This window comes from Teleopsis dalmanni, chromosome 1 (genome assembly GCF_002237135.1).
Source record: "Teleopsis dalmanni isolate 2A chromosome 1, ASM223713v2, whole genome shotgun sequence".
In the NCBI taxonomy this organism is placed as follows: domain Eukaryota; kingdom Metazoa; phylum Arthropoda; class Insecta; order Diptera; family Diopsidae; genus Teleopsis; species Teleopsis dalmanni.
The window spans coordinates 207255891-207283389 of record NC_051846.1 but is presented as its reverse complement, the minus strand read 5'-3'; the positions used below and the strand labels follow the sequence as shown (position 1 = coordinate 207283389).

Below are 27499 nucleotides of genomic sequence, written 5' to 3'. Positions count from 1 at the left end.
TTTTGGCTGACAGCTATTTGCAGTATTGCTAAATGTTCATCATCAATGGTCGTGGAAATAATTCTTGTATTTAATTATACGTGAATAATTTTTTAAGACTACAAGTAGCAGGAATCGCACTCGTGACCTGCAAAATTTGAAGCTCAGAGTCAGCGCTCCTTAACCAAATGATCCAAAGTCATACTTGAATTTTGTGTTCGCACATTTATCTGGAGTTATGTTAATTTGCTGTATTTTAAAAATTTTTCACTTGCTGTGTTTATATTAGAACGAAATCATAAACCAGCTGTAGAATAATTGTATTAATTAATTATATTTTTATTTTTAATTGTTAAATTTTAATATTATTCTGTTTGTAGAGGTATTATTTGTTGCATGATTTATTTAGTCTTTCTTATATATAGAACCTAATCTAGGAACGTTATACTGAGAAAGGCATAGTAATATTACTCTACGATTTGCACGATATTTTCTGAATATTAAATTATTTCTTTATATAAAATCGTCAGACATATATAAAGATGTTAGGTTTTTACTCGGTTTGAAGTTAAAAAATTTGGTTTTTGAATATTTTCAGAGTACATCCTTTGTTAATTAAAAATTCGTTTGTTAATTTGTTGTAATGAATTAAAGTATTGTGATGTTAAAATTAAATTGTCAACTATTTGTATTTGACATTTGCTTTCGAAAGTTCGAATTATTCGTCACTCACAATTAATGAATATAAAATGAAATAAATTTTTGAAAAAATAAATTAAATAAACGTAAATACTCATTTAAGCAATTAAGCAAACACAATAAAATCGAATGCGCGCTGAAACTTTGCGGTGAAGTGACTAAAGTAAATAGCAATTAAACTGCTAAAAAGGATAAATACGAGAGTCGGCAAATAAAATAATTCAGCTTCAGTCGGAATAAAAATATTTACAACTGCGAACTAAATTTGCACACAGCCAAGCACTAATGATGTGAAAATTTATTTTATTGACGGAAAACTCAAATATGTGACTTTTTTGGCTACTGCCAGTGCACATATTAGAAGGTCACAACCACTCGTGGATTCATAGTCAAAAAAAAAATTGCCTCATAATATACAAAAATTTTTTTTTTTACAAAAACTACTTTCTATATTATTTTTATAAATAAAATATATAAATATTGAATTTGTAAGTCGTGAACGATTGTGTGAAGGATACTGGGGTTGCTCACAAAAAGTGAGCGAAGCACCAATAATTCATCAGTAGTAGGACTAAAACTTCTATGTCATTTTAAAAAATCATTTTTTAATAAAATATGGCCAAAATATCATTTATAATATGTTAAAATAAATATTAATATGTTTCCAATCCAGTTGAATGTGCCAGTGTATTTTTTAACAATAGATCGCATAGTCTATTGCTTTCAACACAATAGAAATAATGACTTTTTACAATGATTCTAGTCTTCGAGGGCATCATAACGAGCAAAATGTGTATGTAAGTGAAAGTGCAGACAGTTATATCAACACAAACCCTTCCAACCTGCACGGACTGGCTGCATAAGTCTTAGAGACGATCCACTTAAATAATGTTTTAAAACAACATCAAACCCGGAAACCACTGTTAAAATACAAGTTGTGGTTTCAGAAGATCGTCGATTAACCGCCAGTAATTTAATATAAACTATACATATTTCAAAGAGCACTGCTTTAACTCAAATTTTGGGCATCAAAAACCTATGGATCCACATTTGTTAACAATGAAACAAATACAAATACGCTTTCGATTACTCAACAACATTTGGGGTTGTGAAAGAATATTCTATATACTATAATTCGATGATACTGAATAAAACAAGAGTTTGAGGATTTGTGTGAGTTTGGCTCCGGATTTTGTTCACAAAGCTTTAAAGTGCTTTGTGTAATCAATAGTAAAATTGGCACAATAAGATTGTTTTGGTCGCCGGTATTTATGGGCGATTTCACGTCAACAATTTTTATTTTAGTTCTTTGGCTCCGAAACAAGTTTATGTCCAGAAATCGATTAAATGATGTTGTCGTTGGTTTTTGGGATACAAAAAAAAATTTATACTGGCAAAAGGGAATACTCAGATTGTTATTGTAGTTTCTGAACCCCTTTTACCTATAAGAAATTAAAATTAATTCCGTAATAAATTATAATTAATTAATTGTTATAATATAATAAATATTATAAGTCTAACGATAAAGCTATTATCTAAACTAAGGAAAAGTTCTCAAGCGGTGGAAGATAATATTAGTTCTTTAAAAGTTAAAGTTAGTGGATCAATGCCCAATAGATTCTACTGATTCTACTAATATCTGAATCAATGAAAAATTCTTGGAATGTGAAAGAAAATAAGATCACTATAAAACAGAAATCGTCTGGAGTATCTATGTGTTATAGATCAACCGATAACATTAATATTAAATTACTATGTAAATGAAGAAAACTTAAAAATAAAAATATGAAAAAATAAATAAATAACACACTTTTTAAAATAAAGATAAACTAAAGACATAGAAGGAATAAGTGTGACCTAAAACAGAAATAAGCATGTTATGAAAATGTAGATGTATGAGAAATTAACGTGCGATGGATCATCTAAAAATTCATAAGAGAGAATAAATATTCTCAGTACTTAATTAAACATTTTTATTTTTTTAATCATTTTTTACGGATTAGTTAAAGAAATTCTGAAGACACAAAAATATTTAAATTGCATATATCTTGATATCGAATTCTCTTCCCAATGAAAACTCTTAAAATTCTTCGTTAATAAAGTGTTCGGAAATAATTTTCCAATATCTAATAAACTTTTTGAATATTCAATGGCCTTAAGTCCTTTCAGTGTTACGCCACTGCATAAATTTACTAATATTTATCTGCCTTATTTCGGAGCAGTCGTGACTATGCATATTTGTGTGTAAATAAAGCTGTGAATATGGGTATGTGTACCTCCATATATATCCTCCATATACATGTACTCGTATATGTCGCAACACTTTTACACATTTTAGCCTGGTTTTTTTTGCCTGTAAACACTGCAGTTAAAAATCGCATTGAATATTTATGGATTGTAATACCAGAAATCCGGTATTACAATTTATAAATGCCATGAATTCTGCATTTGGAGCGCAGCGCATGAATTATTATCGTCAAACAATTTTGAGGGGAGCACAGCTGCTCCTATTGGTTGTGTTTTTTCTGCTTTTTTTGTTTTTTTTTTTTTGTATAACAAAAACTAACGAAACGTTTTCACTTATTTCATAAATATTTCAGTATTTGATTAAATACACCAAGAAAAATATATGCCAAATTAAACATTGAGCAGAATTGCAAATGACAGCCAAATTTCGTTGCTGACAAGACCAAAATAAATTGAATTCATTAAGCTGCAGTTTAAATGACGGGGGGTTAATTAAATTATTTCAATATGCGAACCAAGTGAAAATCAGAAGGAAAATGTGGAAAAATGTTGAGAAAGAAGTCGTTTAGTTATAAGAAATACAAGATATTTATGGGTGTATAGTTATAGTAAAAACTAACAAGTGCTTGAGCTTGACTTTGTCATCCAGTCAAGTTAAGAAGTTAATTTTGTTTGTTTCAATTATGGACATATCTTTTGCTTTATTAGCTTAGCTCTCACTTGTTATAATGGATTTTTTTTAATACTATAATTAATCAAAACAAATATAAATTTTATGAAATTTATTTAGTGTAAACTGAAGCTTAAATTGTATTATTTTAATTTGATATTGGTTTCAGTGATTTAATCTCTATCCCATTTGCATGTAAATAAGCTTAAATTTTGGTACACAATTAATTTAATGCAAATTTTTAATAATATTCATTTAAATAATTCAAAAATCATTAAAATAAAATTGACCTATTAAGCAGCTTTAATCACACATTTTTTAAAATGTTTAATGAAATATGTTAATTTATTTTTTCCAACTGAAAAAAACAAAAAAAAAATAAATAAATAAAACCACTGCCACTTTTGTAAGCTGATTGTTTTCACATAATTTTTAAAATTAACTTTAAATGACAAAATTTAAACAAAATAAAATTTCTAGAAAAATTTATTTAAATTTTGTATCTAACACGTCCTTGCATTTGTATTGGTTTAGAAATTACTACGGTAATATATTGTTTTTTATCAAAGAGGTTTCATTAACAGAATTGGAATGAAATTTAACAGTTCCAGCTGATTATGATTTCGTTCTAATATAAAAAAGCAAGCAACTTTCATAGGAAATTAACAAAACTCAGAAAAATGTGCTAACATAAAAGTCAAGTGCGGCTGTGGATCAGTTGGTTAAGAAGCGCTGACTCTAAGCTTCAAATTTGGCAGAGCACGAGTTCGATTCCTGCTACTTGCAGTCTTAAAAAACTATTTACGAATAATTAAATACAAGAATTATTTACAAAACCACTTATAATAGGTATTTAGCAATACTCGAAACAGCTGTATGGTCAGCCAAAAATTTAATTAATTAAAATAATATAAAAAAAATTTTTTGTTATTGTAGTTCACTACTGTTCGAAAAACCTCCTTTTAAATTCATTTAAAAAAAAATTACAAAATATCTAAAAAGAAGGAAGTTTTCCAAAAAAATATTCGAAAATTTTTTTAATTTTTCAAAAAAAAAATTAAAACTGAACTACAATAACTCATTTAAGTAATAAATTTAACATTAAGTAAGAAAATGTTTAATTAACTTGAAACTGATATATGATTTGATGAACTGAATGAGATGTGAGTGAGTTAATTGACATCACACGACATGGAGTCCAAAAATATTTAATACACTAAAAATGAATATATGATTTGATGAACTAAATGAGATTTAAAATAATATCTCAAATGATTTGATCACACGATATTAATTTCAAAAATATTTAATGCATTAAGAACTGATTGGATAAACTAAATGAGATATTAATATTCTGCGATAATAAATTCAATTTTTTTTTACATCAAAAACGTTTATATGATTTCACGAACTGAATTTATTGAACTGATATTTGAATGAGATATTGATATCACAGATTTTAATACCGTAAGAATTGATATACATGTGATATGTATAAGATAATGATAACACATGACGTGGGATTCAACAATATTTATTGCACTAAAAACTGATATCTGATTCAATGATTTGAATGAGACTTATATGAGATATTGATGAGTTTTTGAATGAATTTTTTTAATTACACTTTATACTGGTAACCTGTATTCCGGTCATATTAGGCCTTTTCTTTTGTAAGCAAGTTGCAAAAGAACAACATAAAATAAGCACTATTTTTGTTGACAACTCTGGAAGAACTGGAAATTTTTGTTAGTCTTATATATGCAAAATACGTAATAAAATTTAAAGTAAAAGTTTTGGATTCATATGTTATTTTTAAAATAAATGGTTGTTCTTTTTCACATTTATACATAATTAAAGGGAGACAAACTGTATCTTTAAGCGATAACCTATAGTAATATTGATTCTGCTAGCTTAAATTAACTTATGTATGATGCTGTTGTTTTTTTGTGATATGCTTACAAAAGAAAAGTTCTATTGTAATTGTAACGTCACATCTTGTATGATATCTTCAGTTTTTTAAACAAGAAATGATTTTCACATTTATATCAAATTAAATGGAGACATCCTGTATCTTTAAGTGAAAACCTATAGTAATATTGATTCTGATAACTTAACTTATATCTGATGCGGTCGTTCTTTTGTGATATGCTTACAAAAGAAAAGTTCTATTGTAATTGTAACGTCACACCTTGTATGATATCTTCAGTTTTTTAAACAAGAAATGATTTTCACATTTATACCAAATTAAATGGAGACATCCTGTATCTTTAAGTGGAAACCTATAGTAATATTGATTCTGATACTTTAACTTAACTTATCTTTGATATTAATATTATTTGTACATCACCACAACATATCGCTATAGTAACTTATTCATATATTAAATGAACTCACTTGAAAGCCGTCATATGTCCATGAACCGAATTTCATTTCGCAACGTTGATCATCGAAAGGAAACCACGTAATATCAATTTTACATGTTGACTTAAAAATGCCAGGTGGCACATACAAGCAGGAGCCATTGTTCCGCACAACGACGTTTGTGGCGTATGTACCATCGAAACCCTCGTCGGCGCTGGAAAGGAAAACAATTAAAATGTGAAATCATGGAAATCATATTTTATACGAAAACTAATAAAATACTATAATTTATTAATATTTCACGAATTCACCTATTATTTTTGCATTCTTCGGAAAGATACTCGAAAACTCAAAGAAAAATTAAATGCAAAAATTTCAATTTACATTTAATTTGCATTTAAAAAAGGATTAAAAAAGAACAAAAATGTTGACAAGTAAGTGGCCGTTAATTAAAAACCGCATGTAAAGGATATGAATAATGACAAAAGAAATAAATGCCAGCAGATGTGAGGAGAAAAATAAAATAAAATAAAATAAAGAATGATAAAAAAGGATGGAAAATAAAATAAAAAATGGGCGCATGTCGAGAATACGCTGAAATGTATGATAATGAATAAAAAATATGAAACGTTCTATTGTTAGAAATTTTTTCCGTTTTTTCCGTATATACAGAAATGCACACATTGTATGTACTTTTGCAGAAATAAAAATGACACAGCCCTAAGCTAAAATTTATCCGCTCCTCAGCATAAAAAAATTAATAAAATATGCTAGCGAAATGCTATGAATGACTTGAATATATAATATATGAAAATAATGAGAATTGTATGATAAGTATGAAAATCATTCCCCCCTTCCCCCTCTCCCCACACACCCAACATTAACTGTGAAATGATAATGTTGTATATGAAAAAGTTTATGAATATATAATTTTTAATACATTTAATATTATAATAAGCAATGTTAATTTATCCAACCTACTGGAATATAAATACATTTTTATATTATATATATATGCTTTATATAAGAATATATATATTTTTTTCTATTCTTAAGAAACTTAAGTTCAAGTTATTTACGGTTCTGACTTTTGTTGATTCAATTTTGTGCTATTATTTTCGGTTCATATTAATAATTCAATATATTCATAAGCCCATAGGTCAGTTTAAATGAAAATCCCTGCGAGCTTTGTTTATTTGATTTCAGCAAATTCCCGCTGCGTTTTCGCGTGAATATCAAAATATTCATGAATAATTTCGTAGTCGAAATAATTTACATGAAAATCATCCCCAAGCAAAATCAGAAAGTTAATAAAATGACAATTTGCAAATGTACAATGGATGCTCAATTTAGAGTTTTCTTTAAAAATTTAAACTACATACATATAATAATATGCAAAAAAAAAAATCAAAAAATATTTTTTTTCAAACAATATTACTAAAAGATATTTAAAAAAAGATTGTAGATATATAAAAAAATTATGTTAATTCTAATAATGTGTTATTTAAATATGTACTAAAACTAACGTAAAGGATAAGAGAGGCAAGCTGCCAAAAAATTAGTATTCAGAAATTATTAACTTTTGATTGTTCTGATTGTCATTTGAATTTCCCAAGCATATAGAGGGTCTTACTATTTGCAAATTAAAAGCACATGAATTTAAGACTGCATTTATAACAATAAAGATACTTTTTTGTGTTTGTTTCACTTTCCGCACCCCAAAAATATATTAGATTAAGAATTAATTTGGTCCACACTATGTCACATAGCAACGCACAGTGTAAAAAAATAAAATTAAAAAATTTTAAATATAAAAATAAAATTTTAGTAGAATATAGTTTTTAAAATAAGCTTTCTTTTGTATTTATGAGAAGGTTCAGGTGGATTGATAACTGAGTGGATGATAAAAGAAAGCTAATTTTAAAAATTACATTTAAAAAAATTTTTATTTAAGAGTCTCTATTTATTCAGAATAAATTAAATTTTGACTGTTTAATATTAATTCTGCCACACTGTGCAACGCTACTGGCTACGTCGTTCAGTTGGTGTTTGATAACCGTTTAAAGCAGACAACTTCGTGAATTTTAACGAAAATGGAAAAAAGTGAATTTCGTGTGCTGATTAAACATCACGATCTCAAATCCACGAATTGGGATACGAACTGCTACCTCATCCAGCATCTATCCATCTCCAGATAGTCGCCCCCTGCGACTATTTTCTGTTTCCAAACCTAAAGATATGGCTGGGCGGTAAGAGATTTGAGTCGAATGAAGCAGTCATTACCGAAACAAACGCGTTTTGAGAGCTTTGAGGAAGCCTATAATTTGAAGGGATTATGATTTCGACTATAATATAGTTCCCTTTATAAACTAAATAGTAACTTATTTCCATATTTATGAGAATTTACTTGAATTGAATAACAATTAAAATATTTAAAATTCTAATGATGGTTTGAAGTTACCTCGCACAATAATATATGGCTAAGATATATGTTTTATACTTCAATATACAAGCAGTGGCATAGCCAAGATACTAACAAGGGGATGGGGTATACTAAAATAACCCACCTCCCTTGACATTCTCTTGACTATGCCACTGCTAGTGTATCTGAAATACAAAACATGTGTCTTAGTCATGTGTTCTTATGGGAACTGGCGTATAAATTTTATTATCAGTAGACTTTACAGCCAAGCTAATTATATATTTATTTATTATAATTTATAATTTATATTTATTAATTATATTTATTATTATATTTATTAATTATTATATTTATTTATTATTACATTTATCTATTATTAAATTTATTCATTATTATATTTATCTGTTATTACATTTTTTTATTATTGTACTTATTTATTGTTATTAAATATATTTATTAATTATAAAATTTCTTTTAATTATTATAATCTCATAGATTACATTTTATGCATTTATTTTAATCAGTTATGATGCGAGTGAAATATAAAAAGATGAAATAAAAAAAGGTAAGATCGTTATATTAAATTAAAAAACACTATATCTTAATACTTTTATAATAGCTTACATTATTATAAGATTACATTAGATAATATTAATATATTTGAAAAATTTTTATAAATTCCTGCATATTTGAATAAAGTTGTCTCTTACAAAATCAGTATTTGCATTACGCAAAATAATTCTTTCTGTGTGATTTGCAATAAAAATGTAGATAAGCCGATTAAGTAAAAAAATGTCTACCATAGCTGCAGTTGATTAACTGATTTAAGGATATAAAGATTGCATTTAAGCTGCTTAATAATGATTTTTGTATATATTTTTTTTTTCCGAATTATTCCAAATTTTTTTTAACTAAATTTAAAGTCAAAAATAATTTTGATAATAATTTATGTGGTTTCATATATTTTTATATTTAAACAATTTTTTTTCCATATGTATTTTCTGCGTATTCACGTGAAAATAATCCGAATGACTTTTATGAAATCTTTATGCAGTATTATTGATCAAAAGGTAAAGTTGATAGGCTTTGTTTGAGTCTGATAAGTAGGAGAGCAAAAATGTATTTTTCAACTGGGCGCTGTGACCCAAAGAATAGCGAGGGTGTTAGATAGGTCTCGCTTCTGACCGAGGAAAAAGTTTTTATTTTTTTTATTTAACAATATGTCTTTATTGAATCGCTTTAAATTAAAGTCAAACAATAAGTTTTAGAATCTTAAAGATTAATAATATTACATTGCAAATTATCTTATATAAACATATTATAATGAAATATATATTGGTTTGTAAAATGGTATAAGGGGCCTCTGAATAAGTGCCAGGGCTTATTTAACGGATATCACGGCGTATAAGTTGAAAGTGATATCCAAAAATATAAATTGAATTCCCAGTGACGAAACTTTTTTGCAATGGTGGTGTTTTTCGGAGGATTATTTGAATATATGTATTTTAAGATTTCTCGGTAGATAAACATATAAAATTATTATAGACTATAGGCTTATCTTCAAGAAAGCAAAACAAAAGCCGACCAAAATTTTATGAAAGCAAAATCTTTAAAAGGAAATGATAGAATCTAGAAAATATTGAAGCTAAATTAATTATTAGTAAAATTATTATAATTATAACAGAACGAAAAGAAAATATTTTGTTGATTCCCTGTCCTTTAGCAGGACTTACAGAATAATTATCACATATGGCTTCAGAAACAAACTTACTGAAAAATGAATTTTAATAAGAGTATTTTAAAAAGGATTTTAATTCCGTAAGGGAACACTGATTTAAATGAGTTATAATAGATACATGAAAATCAGTTTGATGTTATCTTTGAGAAAGTAGTATTGCATAAACAAATCTGTTTGTGAACTTTTGTCAAAATCAAACCACAAAGGAATTTAAGCAACAAAAAAAAAAGAAGAAATGGAAATGGGAATAAAAGGATACGCTCTCTTTGCAAATAAACAGAAATTCATTTGAAACTTATGTGTGGGCGGCTGATGACATTCAAGTGAATTTGTTTAAATGCAAAATAGTTAACAAGGATCCCACCCACACGCAGGCACATCATAAAATCCTTTTTATTTGTAATTCCATGTGCATGTCTGCCAACGAAAGTTATGCGCTGTGGATGCGTGAGCGCGTAATTAACGTTCTTGTTTGCATTAAAAGTTTTCAATAAATTTTTAATTGTTTGGAATTTCATGTTGAATATTTCGCATTAGCGAAAACGTTAACCCACTAATGTCCTTGTTTAATTGCTCATACATATATGAAATACATGAGAGAGCACAATAAATTTATGCAAATTATATACTTCGAATGCTAATTCTTAGGGAATTGCTTTGCCTCAGACAATATCAATTTATTGAAATAATGAATTTAATGCGAAAATTTTATTTAAATTAAATATTTGATTTGAAATATATTAATTTTAAACATCAAATTTTAAAATATGTTTATATATCATAGAAAAATACAAACGTTTTTTAACGTTTGATGCATGACACTACATATGATTATTTTCAATTGTTAAGATTCTAGGCAATTTTGGAATTTCATTTATTCAAATGAACTATAGTCCTCACTCATTTGTTTTTATTCATTGATGGCAAAAATCTGTAGTATATGTATATATATAAATTGACTAATAAATTTTATTTTTATACTTTACGAAAGTACAATTGCCTTTAAAATGACTTAGGAAATGTTACTTTTTCAAGATGGTTTCAAGAGAGATTCAATTTTATTCAATTTATAAAAAATTGTAGATGCGATTTTATTTTTTACGAGTTTCCTTTTATGTGCGGTAAAAAGATTTATTAGGGAAAAAAACCAATTGTTAAATTGGATATAATGTGGTCAAATGGTCGATATTGACTACAAAATAGCAAATATCTTAAATTGAATGATACAATAAAACTCTCTAGAAGTAATATTCAAATATAAAAAAGAAAGAACCTTTAATGTTAAGATTAGTAATAAATTAGATACGAGCGATATGAGTAACACTTTAATCGAAAAATTATGTTAAAATATAGAAAAGTTAATTGAAAGTTATTATTTACTAAAAAAAATAAAAGTTTTATTTTTCAATTAAATAAAGTACGGAAATAGTTATGAGACTTTTAATACTGAGAATATGAAAAGCATGCCTAAAGTATTCATATATTAAAAAATTGCTTGATAATTCTTATAATTGATTCATAGAACTTTCATAGAACACGCATACTGAAGATTACAAGTAAGTTTTATTTCCACATTGGTTACCAGACTAGTAATTTAAGTATGAGTAAAAGATAAAGTTCAGTTAATGACTCTTCGAACACTCACCGTTACTTTTATATCACAATGTATATAATTTATTGAATTGACGCCGATGCGAGTTGTTTTAAAACCGAGTTCCCTTACTACTATAATTATTTATCTTCAGATTTATGGTACGGGAATTACTTCAAGACATTTACATATATACTTATAGTTTATATTTCATGATAATATTTAAATGTGGGTATGAACTGGACAAGCACAGCCCCATTTCTCCTCCTTTTTATCCATTCTTTTGGTTTCCTTATATAGTAATAGAATACGAATTACTGTCTATGTTATTAAGTATTTAGTCTTAGAAATAATGAATATAGTTGATGTTAGAGTGGGATATAAAATAACTAGCATTGTAAATACAATATTAATATAAAAATATTGTTGAAATTTAAAATTATTTAAAGTATTTAATCTTATTTGTAGTTGCTACATATTTTGATTTCATTTATCGTGTAGAACAAAGGATTATGTCAATCACAAAGCAAATTGAAATTTTTGCTCTCAATAATGTCATACAGATTGGATTTATACAGGTTCGTTCTAGAATAATTTGCTTTAAAATTTATTATATATTTTGTACAGACATTGAAATAAGTTTCTACATTAAGAATTAAAGAGTATTTAAGGGTTTTTTGTATTATGTGAACTTAAATCTTTGGCCTAATCAAGTATTCTATCTCTTCCATCTATAAATGCATGATAAAGAACTTTTTTTTAAAAATTACTGCAGTGCAAATTTTAATATTTATTTAAGTACTTCTTTAACATAATAAATAAAAGAGAATATATTATTAAATACATAAAACTAAATGTATGTGGCTAAAACAATTCAACTTCACTTAAAAGTGTCCTACTTGGAATGTAAAACATTTAATAATTATAAAAAGCTAATTTGTAAGGCTTTTAGCCAAAAATACAGTTTTGAGTTTGGTTAATGTGGGTATGACCCGGACAAAAGTAGCACAGCCCGCATTTTCCTTCTTCTTCATCCATTCTCTTTGCTTCCTTGTATTGTTGGTAAAGGATTCAGAAATAAGATTTTAGGTCGCGCATTCAACAACAATAATAACAGTTGCCACATTTGCAAAGATAAATAAAACTAAAGGAGAAACAAAAGTAAAAAGTAGAAACTATGAAAAAATACAATAAAAGAAGGAAGAGAAAAGTGAAGCAACAGAATATATTTTTAAACCAAAACAACGGAAGCGGTTGTAGCCAGCATTGTACATTGTTTACAGTACTTCAAGTATTATTAATTTATATGTAAGTATCTATGTGGGTATATATTTGCGCATCTTTCTATAGTTGTATGGCACTTTGGATACTTTTCTATCTTTTTAGTCGTCGTATATGGTCTTTGTTACAACTCAACTCTACGCCCATTCAATGGACAGTGTTTGGTTGACTTTATTTTTGTTAACCCGATAAATGAGTGCAACAAAATATAAAAAAGGAGAAAGAGTATAAAATTAAAAAAAAACTTTTCCACACAAAATGGCTTTCAATTGTGTAGTTGTGCAGGTTTGTGAACATATACACACACGGATTCACACTTACACAAAATGAACCCATTCACTGCTCAAATAAATTTATTAAAGTGCTGCACTACTGCACTTTCTTTGTCGTTAACTTTGTAAATATTTGCTTCGCAGTTGTTTATTTATATTTGCGTATGTATTTGTGGCTTTTAAAGTGCAATTGAATTAAATTGTATATTGTAACAAATTAAAATCCATTTTAATACTTTACTCAATTAGCTCTGCTCAATTAAGCACTTTCTTCCTTTCAACACAAAATAGGATGAAGTGACTGCATAAATTTTAATAAGTTTATCCGGAGAATTGCATTTACCTATTATACATGAGCACATCCGGTTTCCATAGTCGATGCGGTGGTATGCGCAAATCCCTAACGCCACCAAAGTCACTGGAGTTCCAGCGCAAATTCATATCGTTCCATTCCTGGTAAAAGAGCAAAGCATGATTAATGTTTTATAATTAATTTATTTATATAAAAAATTTAAAGAAATTGTTTTAGATTGTAGGATAAAGTGTTTTAATTTATTTATAAAAACAATCTCTTTGTAAAAGAGATATATATAAAAGTTAAATTAATTGAAAGCACGTATATTATGTGTTATTATACTATTATATATTTGTTATATAATTAAATAAAAATAATGTTAATATAATTTTCTATATTCAATTATATATTATTAATTCATAAATTTTTCAATTTCATATGCTAAACTTTGAGGACTTATTTATATATAATATCTATAACTATATACGACGCATTTTCAACTTCACCTTAATACAGATTAAAATATGAAAAGGAAATAAAGGAATCGTAGAAGAAATATAATAAAAAATAATAAATATGGCTTCGCGGTATCTTTGGTTGGAAAAGATGCAATGTGAAATTATGAAAACGTTTTTGACACTACAATTTAATTTCCGCAAAAAGCAATTTTGGCAAGGAAAACCATTTGATATATAAAGTTTTTGTTAAATTGAAATAACTAAAATAATAATGAAGCGCAAAACGAGATTTCAAAACTTATATACATAAATTGTGTCTTGGAGCTTCCGTATTACAATCCGAAATAAAAACAAAAGCCGGAAAATAATATGAAGAATGATTTCAGAATGAATATTCTAAACAAGGAACTGTTAAGTATTTCAAATAATACACTCCTATGGATTGATTCATAAGCAATATGTCTTTAATAAAATTGTTAATGAGATGTCACTTACTACTATGAACAAAGTTATCATGAAGAACTTCATGAACATCTATTCAAATTATGAGGTAGTTAACTACTAAAGTAGGTGTATTGAGGAACTTGATGACATTCATATGGTAAATGACTAATTGTTGAAAAAGTTTTATGTGAACTTAAAATATATTATTACTTAGCAGCTGTTGTTATTCAAGATACTTATTGTAATCTATGTACAATATATGTGGGTAAAACTATATTCAAATTCCCATATGTGGTCAAAGTATTGGTATAATCTGTCTATCTATTCTATTTAATTAATATAATGTTTAATTCTATATTTATTATTTTGTATACAACGTGTATATATTATTATATTATTATTTTTTTGTTATTAAAATCTACCTTTGTGTATTTGAAAGATTTTTTAATAAGTATCTTTTCCTAACTAGCTTTTTAGAACAGTCACTGTATTTGCATTTAGGTATTTTTTGCATTCAGCAACATTTTCTTTTAATTATTATTGTTAGGGGATGTGGCACTGCGACCATCGTGTCTATTGGTCCCCCCTTCTGGGCTTAGCGTAGGTCTTTTAGCACTGTTGCTTCAATAAAAAGCTACAACATTAAGTTTGATCCTATATATATTATTCTATATGCACTGTGCATAGTTAAAATAGATATATTCTTATTGTCATAAGTTATATTTTTATTTCGAGCTCTACATTTGTGTATTTTCGATATTCCTAACAATACCCGTTTACAGTACCTGTACTTATATCTAGTTGCATTTTCTTTTAAGTATCTGTATCTATACTATGACTAATTAAAATAGCATTTCTAAAGTTTTTCTAACTAAAATATATAATAACCACTTTATTTCTTTAGTAAGTTTCCATTTTGACAGCCAAATTTAAATGTTAAATGCATACGAAATTAATTTTATTTTACACAGATAATAAAAAATATCTAAAAAATATCGTCTTGGTCCATACACCTCTTTTTCTAAGTCGAACATCCTTTGCTAGCACAAGATAAATGAGTTCTTGTATTCAGTTTTTTTTTATTTATTAAAATTTCATGTTGTTCTATGTGTATGTACATTTATCAATCAGTTTTAATATTATTTGCTTTCGCTATATGTTTTGTACTATTTTTTTAGCATTTTATGTATTTTTGAGTGTTTTATTACCAACTTACCAGCTTAAGCCAAATATTTGTGATAAGTAATTGATTTTTCTCGTCCTGCAAAAGAAATATTAAACTAACATTAACACAGTGGAAGTATGTATGTAAATGGAATATGTATTGTAAATTGGTTTTATGATATTTCATTATTTGTTTGCTGAGAATTTATTATCAAAAGTTTGCTGAAATTAATGTCGTTACACTTGATTTTATTAGAAAGGAAGTTGACATATGAGTACAACAGTACGTATGAGTGACGCTGAACAGAATATCCGAAGCCAAGCAGCAATGACGGTCTTAGCGCAATAAATTTAAATACAATAAATGAGTTTAGCATTGAATAATTTTGATCAGAATTTGAATGGGAAAGAGGAATGAGAAAAATTTCATACAATCAATGGGTAATGGGTAGGGTAAGGAATTAGGGGAATAAAATTGTGATAGAATAATTGCATTTACTTTGTTATCGCTCGTTCGCTGGAAGCTGATTGAAATTTGGAAGAACAACAAAGAAACCCAAATAGAAAAGTTTTTTGTACATGCGATGAATAAATCCCTTTTTTTTGATATATGCGCCAAAATTGATGCTTTAATCTATTATTCCGTTTTTATATCCATTCAATTTGCTTGTTTATTACATATGTTTATCTTTTGAACTATGGCTTCCATATGGATAAGGACACTATATGTGTATGATAATTAATTTATAAACCAATAAGAGATAAATTGAAAAATATTTTGCGAAGCTATCATCACTATGATTCTTTTTCAATAAACTAGGTTGGGTGACAAAAGGCATCACACTATTGAACATTGTGTATAGAATTCAGAAGGAATTTTTATATTAAAAGCTATATATATTGTATAAAAAAAATGTATTTTAAATCAAAAGCCATCAGCTAGATATATATGTAGTATATATATATAGGTACATATATATGACAGGGTAGCGTAATGTTGCTGTTCAACATCGTCCTGGAAGTTGTCTTGGCAGAGGCATTGGGCTAAGTTGGCGGAATCACTTGTGGTCTTCAAGATAGCTTGTGTAATCTCGATTACGTCATTGACTTGTGTCTGCTGGTACAAAGATATGGTGATATGTTTGCCTAAATCGTTTAGTAACTACGGCAAATAGAGCGGGACTTAAAATCAATGTCGTCCAAATAAAAGTTATGCGGATTAATGCTAACGTCCAAGATCCTTTTAATATAAACATTTACTGCCTTGTTGATGTAAAGTTTTTCTGCTAACTTGGAAGCATATTATTAGTAAATGGTGAATCCAGTGCTGACATCGAGAACCGCATCAAGAAGGCAAAACTAGCGTTTGGTCGCTTAAATAAAGTCTGGAGATCATCTCAGTTATCGCACCGAACTAAAGTACGAATACTTAACTCCAACATAAAATCTTGCTTCTTATATGGATGTAAATCTTGGAATGCTGCGACAAAGGGTATCAACAAGTTCTCGTAAATCGTTCATTATGCAAATACTTGTTAAAGTATTTTGGTCAAATATAATTCCAAATGACCGTTTCTAGATTTAAACTCAGCAAACACCTATAAGAACCGAAATCAGAAAACGCAAATGTAACTGGGTCGGTCACACTTTGCGTAGACCTATTGGCGACGCCACAATAATTGCGTTTGAGTGGAACCCGATGGGTATCAGAAGAGGGGCAGACCTGTACACACTGGGAGAAGGTAAATTGATATGTATATGTCACATATGTGGAAAAGCTGGGGAGATTTGAAGCTACTAATCAATGATCGTAGATCTTTGTTGCGGTTCTATGCTTCTCCTAGGAGTAAAGGATTCAATCTATATATATATGTAGTATAGAAAATGTATTTTCAATTGAAAATATTTATAATTGAATAGTAAAAAAAGAGCATACTGATTTAACACATAAGTAAAAAATTTTATGATGCAAACTTCTTGTAGGGAATAACCCCTAAAATTAGAGGAAATAAGTAAGCCAGAAACTGTTGAAAAGTTATAGAAAAAAATTAAAAACACATTATTAGTTTTTATTATTGAAAAGTATTAATAACCGAAAAATATTTTTCAACCTGAATTTTAATTAAAATATTATATTTACTTTCAGAAAAATAATAACTGATTTTAATATTTATTTATTACTCCCAGAAGTCTTTTATTTTAGACCATCAACAATCATAATTAAAAATTTTTAGTGAAGTTTCGATATTATGCAAAGTAATAAATTCACATAAATTTCCTGCATTTTAGAAATATCGGATTTCCTAAAAAGTTGTGAAATATTAATCAAAAATTTTTAAAATTAGTCAACCTGAAAACTTTCCTTTTGTGTTAATTTTTAATCTTTTTTTTCGTAGTAAAATGGAATTTTTTTAATTATTTTTTTTTTGATACTATTCAGAAGGTAAAAAAACCGGATTATGGAAAGAACTAATAAATATTTTAAAACTTTTTGAACTTATTATTTACCATATTTTTCATGAATTAAAAAAAAAGTTATTGAAGGAATTTTCCGTTTTTAATTAGTTCCGTGTCCTTCTTTTTGAAATGATTTTATGTCTTTTTATAATACTTTCACTGTACTGTGAACTAAATCATATATTCAATTTTAATTTAAATGAAACATCATCATATCATATCATATTAATCGTATATTTGTATAATTAATCGATAAATAAATTAAGTAATGTTTGCCTGTCTATCTGGGTGTTTGTCGTAATGTTGTACAGTTTATATTAACTATCTTAGTTATAGTAATTAGACCTGCACTACTGTACGAATGTGTTACATATAGCAAAGCCTCAAATACTACCTTAAAGCAATTACAGATAGCTCAATACCATCGTATGTTAGATCCACAGACATACATAGAAATCTTAGGATTGACTCAGTGAAAAAATATATCAGAGACAGAGCTCTAAAATTATTCACTAAAGTTGATACGCTAATTAACCCCGCCCTAACAATCCTCAAGTTCCTGAACTCTCAGGAAGATATGCTGATTTAAGGTCCGTCATCAACTAAAAGACAAATAAATGATATGTTGTTTTTTTTTTAGCCTAGTTAAAGCCTAGTGTGGGGTAGAGATAAGCCACCCAACCATTATAGAGTAAAAGTGCGTAATAGCACTAACTCAAGAAGAAGAAGAATCAGGAATCAAGAAGTTATAGACATGTCAAATTTAAGAGAATAATGAAGAATAAATTATTTAAATTTTTATTTAATAAGAATATAATATATATTTTGTGCAACAACCGACCCTTATCGAAAGGAAGCATACTTTTTAGTGTCAGTTAAATTGCTATTTAAAGGACGAACGTACTAGAATGCTGCGAATATAAATAATAACTAATAATTGTTGCCTAGAAGACTGAATAGAAATTTTGAAGAGAATCCAAAATATTTCTTATTGTGGAGGTTCTTATCTTATATATTGCAAGGTGATTTTGCTCTTATTTCGTACATTTTTGCTGGTTGAGTGTCAGGTCATACAAGTGCAAAAATGTGAATAGAAGTCGTAACTTCTTACTGGCAAAGACGTAAGAACTCTTCTCTAAAAAGTTCCCTAAATTAGTTGTGATCAGAAGGTTCCACGCGAATATTTTTTTCTTAGCCTAAACCAAAGCAGACGAACTACAAAAAATTTGACTAGAAGTTTTATACATTTCCAGTTAGAAAAGTCAGCTTAAACTAAGTTACTGCGTTACAAAAAATGTTAATGGATCTCATCCACTAATAGATAGGGATGATATTTTGTCACCTTAGATAAACCCATATTATTCAGATGATAGTATAGTTAATCACATATTATAATCAATAAACTTTTTTCTAACTAATATAATCTTTACCATTTACTACGGAAAATCACTTTTAATATATAAATTTTTTACAATAATCATCTGTCTCGTAAGATGTATTTATATCTTATAATTATAATTAAATATATATATTCCTCTTTAAACTAAAAATATATATTGTCTAAATATAGCTTAAAATAAAATTGATGTACTTTTTTTTATACCACGTAAAGTCGGTTAAGTGTGGTATAAAATTTTATGACATTTTAAAAAATTGTTGCAAAATTATTTTAATAACTGCAGGAGCTCAGATAACATATGTGGGTTCAGACAGTTTGGCTTGGAGTGAGAGAGTCTGCTCAGGTTATGGGCACATGTGCACAAAAAACGAATAAATTTAAATTAACAGTGAAAACGTGTTGACGCATATGTGCAACAATTTTTGGTTTACGGTGGCGTATGAGTAATTTTTATTTTAAAGTTCTTCTGAGTAACTTTAACAGTTCTGAAAAGGTTTATTTTACAAATTTGATTTCAGAGTTACATTTTACAAATTCGAACAAAAATTGTTAATGTTTTAGTTTTGTGTTGTAAGGAATTAAAAATTTACGCATATTTTAAAGTTAAAAAAACAATTTCAGTGAACCTAAAATATTTAAAAAATTTAAAAAAAATATTAAAATACATTTCAGCTTCCATTAACCAAATACGATATAGTTTTTAATTTTTAATTTGATAGATATTATTTAATAATATCAACGAATAACGCAGGTAGTCTATTTCAAAGTACAAAGGTTAATAATAGAAAAAAAATTTGGTGCCTATCCGCTTTAAAAGTCTGTGCAAGATTTTTTTCCGAAAGGCATATAGTGCAATATGTGAAAATAATGAATAATCCGTATGATTTAATAATGAAATTGTTCACTTAGAGGACGCTGTAGATGTCATAACATATATTTATTAAAATTGTTTGAATGAAATAGGTTAAACTAGCATTTATGGCATATAAGAACATACAATAATAGAATTTTAAAAGCACAGTGGCTGGACGTATGCCACTAGATATTGAAGCGCTCTTGCCCAGAGGCAGTTTTTTCGTGCGTTCTCGTTTACGAATGACTGAAACTGAGCAATGTCTGTCAGATTCTTATCTAAAAATGAGAGACAAATACTTTAATGAATGGCAATATAGGTGGAACCATTCCCAAAAATCAAGATTTACGCATTCTTTAATTCCAAATATAAAAAATTGGATTAACTGAGGATCTGGATACTTGAGATTTCAATTAACGCAGTTCCTTACGGGGCATTGCTGATTCCGTGAATACTAATACCGGTTCAGGCAGGCAAGTAACCCATACTGCCAGTTTTGTTCGGATAAAATTGAGAGTCCCGACCATATAATTAGAGACTGTATAACATTCGTAGATACTAAACAAAATTTAGATACACTAATTGGTGAATCCAGCCCTTCTACTATGGTAACGCAGATGTTGGCAAGCATTGAAGTGTGGAGCCTATATAAGTGGATAATCTGTAGAACAATAAACATTGTTAGAGCGGACGAAATAATTAGTACACGATCAGAGTGAAAGCATGCTAAATGCTCTGCTAACCTACCCTATGAATACCTTAATTGGTCGTACTGTAGGGATTTCCAGGATTTTTGAGGTGAGAATGTGGGGACTTTTAAGTGCTTAGGCATGTATGACTTAATTGAGTCCTGCATGAATCGGGCATGCAAATGGACTGGAAATTCAAAAAATATATTTATAGTTTTTATAAATTTTCATAACTTTATTTTAAGAATTCAAAACCTAATGATATCCTTTTTTAAAGAATTTCAAAATTAATAAATAAAAAATGAGTATTTACTAACATTAAAAATACATTTTTCTGGTTATTCAAAAACTTAACCTCAACCAAATTTGATTCGCAAATGATATTAAAATCTCTCCGATGTGGTAGCACATCCGTATTAATATAAACATAACTTTATGTTTCCTTTCCTGAAAGTGATGATAACATTACATAAATCAAGTATTAAAGCAAAAGATCAAATACGTGATATGTTTGTGAATCAATGAAACTTGAGAAGAACAAAAAGCAACAAAACTCATTCAAAACTAATTTATTTATTGTTGCAGAGAAGCAATTCCAACAATAAAAGACATCCTTTTGGTAGCGAAGACACGCAAAGGCAATTTCTGTTCTTCTACTAGTGTATGAATATATAAGTAGATAGGCATATGTTTAATGAATTAGTCGAATAAACATTTGTTTTTTTATTCGTATATCTTTATAGAAATGATTTCGAATTATGCATATAGAAAACCATTTTTGCATATATGCTTGCATGTGAAATACACAGCCATGTGTTTATGAATGAGATTTGTAAAAAGGACATACGCCAGTTCTGTTTGCGGATTATGACAGGAACTTATACCTATGCAAGTCTAAAATGGAAAATTTCGATTCTCAGTTTTGAATTTTAAATTTTGAAATTGTGAAGGTGAAAATGTTTCTTTTCCAAAAAATTGAGCTTTCAACTCAAATATTTGAAAAGTATTTTTCTCTTTCATAGTTAGATGAACTAACATTTTTGGAAGCATGTTTTTGGTGATTTTTTCCCAATTTTTGTGTTACAAAAAATGTTGAGCTTCATATTTGTCATGTTTTACTTGTATGTGTCAACATTTCATTTCATCTGTGAAAAGTCCAAAATTTTTGTCGGATGTCACTTTTACAGATTCAACGAAAATTCAGGCTACCGTGTAAATAAGAGGAAAGTCGGTTGAATGTTTGCCTGCTACTATTGATGATGGCCCTAGTAATGCTTACACAGCAGATGAGTGAGTGACATGACATGAGAACATGAACTCACTTTATGATGAACCAAATACGAATGTAAATAAGTGCGTGACCTTTCCTTTTTATTAAGTCTGAGTTACAATATGTAAAAGTGATTTAATTTATCGATGTTTCATATCAAAATTCAATAAATATTAAATAATATTGTCTAAATCTGAAAAATGGAACTGTAGTTCATATCACTTTTTTTTCACGGTGCTATTTAGTTCTTCTCTTTATAACTTAATACCAATTGTATTATTAAAATTATTATTTATCTCTGATACAGAAGACAGAAATGCTGAAAAATTGAAATATTTTTGAAATATGTTTTCATAGCGTTGCAAATATTAATAATTTTTAGAGCCCAAATGAAGGGATTAATAAAAGTAAACGATTAAAAATAGAATAAAATATATATTTTATTAATATTTAACTCTATAGATCATTCCATTTAATAACAATGAATTTAATCTTTATTTTTGAAAAGAATTTAAATTTTTTTTCGCAGTACGTATAGGAGGGATAACCCCCAAAACTGACATATTTCACAATTTATCTCTCATCTGCATTCTCACATTTCTTTATTCTTTACCTTTGCTTTACTGCTCCACCTCTGTCTTTGTAGCCATTAGCCTCAACCTCGACATTGCACTCAAGATGCTTGCATCGAGTGAAAAGTGAAACGTTTACTTTTTAACACCTTCATCATTCGGGAGGTGACAGCTTGAAAGATGGTAGATGGTAGATTTTATACCAAAGAGAAATTGGGTTTGAGATTCATTTATACAGTTCCACATTTAGTGAAAAGTTTAAAGTGAATTGAAATTATATTATATTTTGAATTATTACAAAATTGCTTCAACCTTGAGTTATATGGCATAAAAGATTAAATGCTAAAATAAAGGTTATAAAGATTTTTTTTAAAGGCAAAGTGGTCTAAGTATTTTGTTTAACAGTTGGTTAATTATACAGAAAATTAATCGATTAATAGTAGTTATTGATCAAAAATGTATAACTTTGGTGGATGCACTTTTGTTACAAATTTTTTTTCTTAATTTTATTAAATTTAGTAATGACTTTGGGCTTTAAAAAGTGTTTCAGTCATTTCTACATTTCATTAATATTAGACATCAATCCAACTCAGACTGCAGATACTGTAAAGAAGAGAGAGAATCTGCATAACATGTGCTTGGGGAGTGCCCGGCACTGATGCACAAGCGGAAGAAACACCTAGGAGGGTTTTCATAAACCATAAGGATCCAAGACTAGATAGGCTCTATATTGTCTTTCCTTAAAAAAATAGGATTTGAAGAGACACTCTAATCTGACTAAGGGGCACAATAGATCTTTTAGGTCACGGTCCACTATCCTTTCTTTTTCAATAATAATAAATAGTATTAGAGAACTTGTATTGTTTTTTTAAATCGAACTGACTTTTTGGATATTTAAAAGTCTAACATATCTAACTTCATAATTTATTTAATTAAATAAATTTTAATATTGTATTTTGTTAGATTTAATGACTTGCAAGAAGTATTACATATCTTAATAAAATTTAACAATTTTAAATAATAAATTTATTTAGTTTTATTTTATACATAAAAACGTATATTTAATCTCTATAATTTTTATTGAAATAAGAATTTTAAATAAACTCTGGTGAAGTGCTTGATAAGAATATCTGCTTTACTTTAAGCAAAATTAAATTAAGTTACTTCTGAATTCTAACTATAAATTATCCTTATATTTTTCTATTCATGAAATTTATTTCTGTCCGTAATTGCCTAATAAAGCTAACCTTTTCCTTTCCTGTTCCGTTCTTGCGTACTTTATTACTTCCGTCAGTGTGCAATTTTTTGTCATATGAAGTTTTTTTTTGGCTGCATAATTTCCAAACATGGGTTTGTCAAAGAGAACACATCCCCAAAAAAAAAAAATAACCTTGTAATATCCTTAAGCAATTTTTGATATTAAAGGTGTTGAAAAATCTTCATACATAAATAAAGCCTCAAATTGCTTACCTACGGCAGTTGTAAATTTGCTATACCCAAACTTTTGCATGAGTTGATTGTAAATATAAGGGCATAAATCCCTCATTTAAAGGACTATATTAAGGACACGCTTGAATTATTCAAAGTATAAAAATATTTTTCTTTTAAGTAGTCAGTACTGCTCGTATTTATTCCAATACTATAAAGGTACTTGTCATTAAAGGATAAATAAATTCACGTTAGGCTTATGTACTTTGGGAAACTTTCTTCAAACACGAAAAGAAAAGTAAATTTGTATTACTTAATCTATTAAATTTTTGGGGATGGAATGTCATTAATATTATACATTTCTGCAATTTTGTCTCAATAAGTACAGAGTAAAATTTCAAGAGAACAGGTACTGAATCTACTTAATTGATTAAAGTTATAAATTTGAAAGCCATGAGGGTGTATTTTAAGACAAAAATACTATAAGGAAACAAAATTTATAAACTGCAAGGAATCTAGTAAAGCCAAGGGAATAAATTAATTAATTGAAAATAATTTTTATATTGAAATGTTAGGAAAACCTTTTTATATATTAAATAAATAGTTTGCTTTATGTAGCCATAAAAAATTCTACTCAATGAAAACATATTTTAATTGTTAAAATCAATTATTACGACAGAAACCATGTTTTTTAATATACTGTTCTAATAGAGAATTTTTTTTCTTTAATAGTTGTGAATTACAACAACAAATAACAATTTTTGTTGTTGTAGTGCACTACTTTGCGAAATCTCTCTAACAACAAACAGCTATATGGACAATCCGAAATTCAATTACAGTCAAACTTCCATAACTCAAACTTCTATAACTCCAATTTTCTATGGTTTGAACCAAAATTAGTGCACCAAGGTTTTAGAGAGCAAATTACATATAATTCTGCTTCCATAACTCAAACTTCTATAACTTGAATTTCTCTATAACTCGAAATTTTTCTATAACTCGAATAAAAATATTGTCACGTGCCAATAGGAATGTGGAAAAGTGCATTCTATAAGTCGAAATTTTGTATTTATTACGAATTCATAAATGGTTTTAATGAAGTCCCTTTTTCCAAACCAAATGTTTGATTTTCCTTTTTTTATGCTGCTTCTTTATGCAAATGCCAGTCGTGGCAACATGGTTTAAAGTAAATAAAATAACTTCCAATGCTACTCTTAACGATTATATTGAACTTGACAATGAAATTTGTACATCAAGCTTTCTTACAGATGACGATATTATGGAACATTATATCTTTGAGTTAGTGGATCCAATTCTAAGCGCAACGGAAAGTGATGATGAGGTTTGGGTGGATGTAATTGTTTATCAGCCTTTCAAAAATGAAGTAGAAGACTCATTAAAAATTCTGAATTTATATTTGCAAACGAATGATACTACAAGTGATAGTGATAAGAGTATGAATAAAGTGGAATCTCTTTTTACTGAAAATAACCCTAACACAAATTTCTGAATATTTTACTTCACTATAACTTCTGTGCTTTATTTGATTGAAAATAAGTAAAAATCTTGAAATATTATTCTAGTTTCAAAAATAAAAAAAATAAAAAAATTCTCTAACTCGAAGTCTCCATAAGTCGAACTTTTTCTTTGCAAAATTGGATTTCGAGTAATGGAAGTTTCACTGTAATTAATAAATGATATAATTTTTTTATTGTAATTCAGAAAATCTATTTCATTTGCAACAGTTTATTTACTATTTAATAGAAACTGTTAGCTGCATACTCTATTTAACAGGTGTTACCGTCACCATTCTATTTTAACATAACATTAATTCCACATTTAATTAAGATAATTCAACAAATGCGGGTCATACGTATGTATCAACTTTTTATTTAACTAATTGCAATGTAAATACATTGATGAAGTAAGTATATCAAATAAGTGTTGAGCATATCTTATATCTTTAAACAAACTGTAATTAAATTAAGTAAATATTTACTTACCACATCAATGATTTGCATAAGCGTTAAGCCGAAACTTAACTGTAATGGATCGGATTCGTTGACTACAGGCCTTTCTAGGCTGTTGTAGTTGTCCAAAAGTGAATGTAGTAGACGTTTCTCATGTGGACCAGCGAAGCAAACTGCAAATAAAGAAAAACGAATTTATTTAATTAAATTGTTGATGAAGATGTAAATAAAAAAAATGATAATAGTAATAAAACAAGTCTTAAATCAACTCAATACATTAAAATAAATTTGATGAAATCAGGGATATTCTCTGAGAGAAGCTCTTTTTCTTTGAATTATTGCCTTACTTATTTGCTTTCCTCTTATTTATTAAGTAAGACTCTGTAAATACTGATGAAAAACATCAACGCACGCACTTACTGTCGCCTTTAACAAATTCAAGTCCGGAAATGAATGCAATGACAGTAAACAAATGGTTCAGGTGAAAATAGGTGTTTGTATTGTATACGAGGTACACGTAAACAGGAGTATCTGGCCATAAAATGTACTCCTTAATGTTCCTTATGTCTCTTTATGTAAGTCGTTTCCTTTATGAGAGTATGCATGTGTTTCAACTAAAAAGAAAAACCAATATTTTTCTGTGATTTTAGACAGATTTTTGTGTTTTATATTTTATTTGCACTCGTATACAGAGTTCCTCAAACTTTTTCCGGCACGCAGCACTTTTCATATTGGAACAGTAAATTTTATATCGCGATTACAAACTGCATATACAAACACCATATATTTTGCTTTTTTGCGGTGCATTGGGAATTCTTTTGTGGAGCTCTGAGTGATCCACCGAGCATAGTTTGCGAAACACTGCTCTAGCACAACAAGTCCTTTAACATATGTGCTTACTCTTTCAATGTGTAATAAAGTCCACATTAGCACTAAACATGTTTAGCTCTATATTGATTGATTTTTATGTTCAGAAACTTTTTACATATAAATTTTATTTTCCACTCAATCTAAGAGTTATGGAGATGTCACCTGCTGAATGCATATCCAGGACACACATAAAATTTGAACTTTATGTAAGAGGAAATTTTAAAAATTTCCAAAAAAAAAAAAAATTAAAAAACTGTAAACCAACATACATTTTATATATAAATTATTAATTAAATAATTCTGTTATACTTAATATTAATTTTTGATTATTAAAGATACATCTGTATCTATGTTTTAAATATTTTTA

The 27499-nt window shown here is 27.8% G+C and overlaps 1 protein-coding gene across 1 annotated transcript in view; it reads right to left on the bottom strand.

Moving 5' to 3' along the window:
* Positions 1-26435, bottom strand: part of LOC119671560 (neuronal acetylcholine receptor subunit alpha-7) — a gene marked incomplete at both ends in the record, with an annotated part of 52849 nt that extends 26414 nt beyond the window's left edge. Inside the window, 4 exon segments of the mRNA XM_038082252.1 lie at positions 5993-6173; positions 13607-13716; positions 15677-15721; positions 26296-26435. Coding sequence (XP_037938180.1) covers positions 5993-6173; positions 13607-13716; positions 15677-15721; positions 26296-26435 — 476 coding nt within the window.
* Between the last annotated feature and the right edge of the window lie 1064 nt (positions 26436-27499).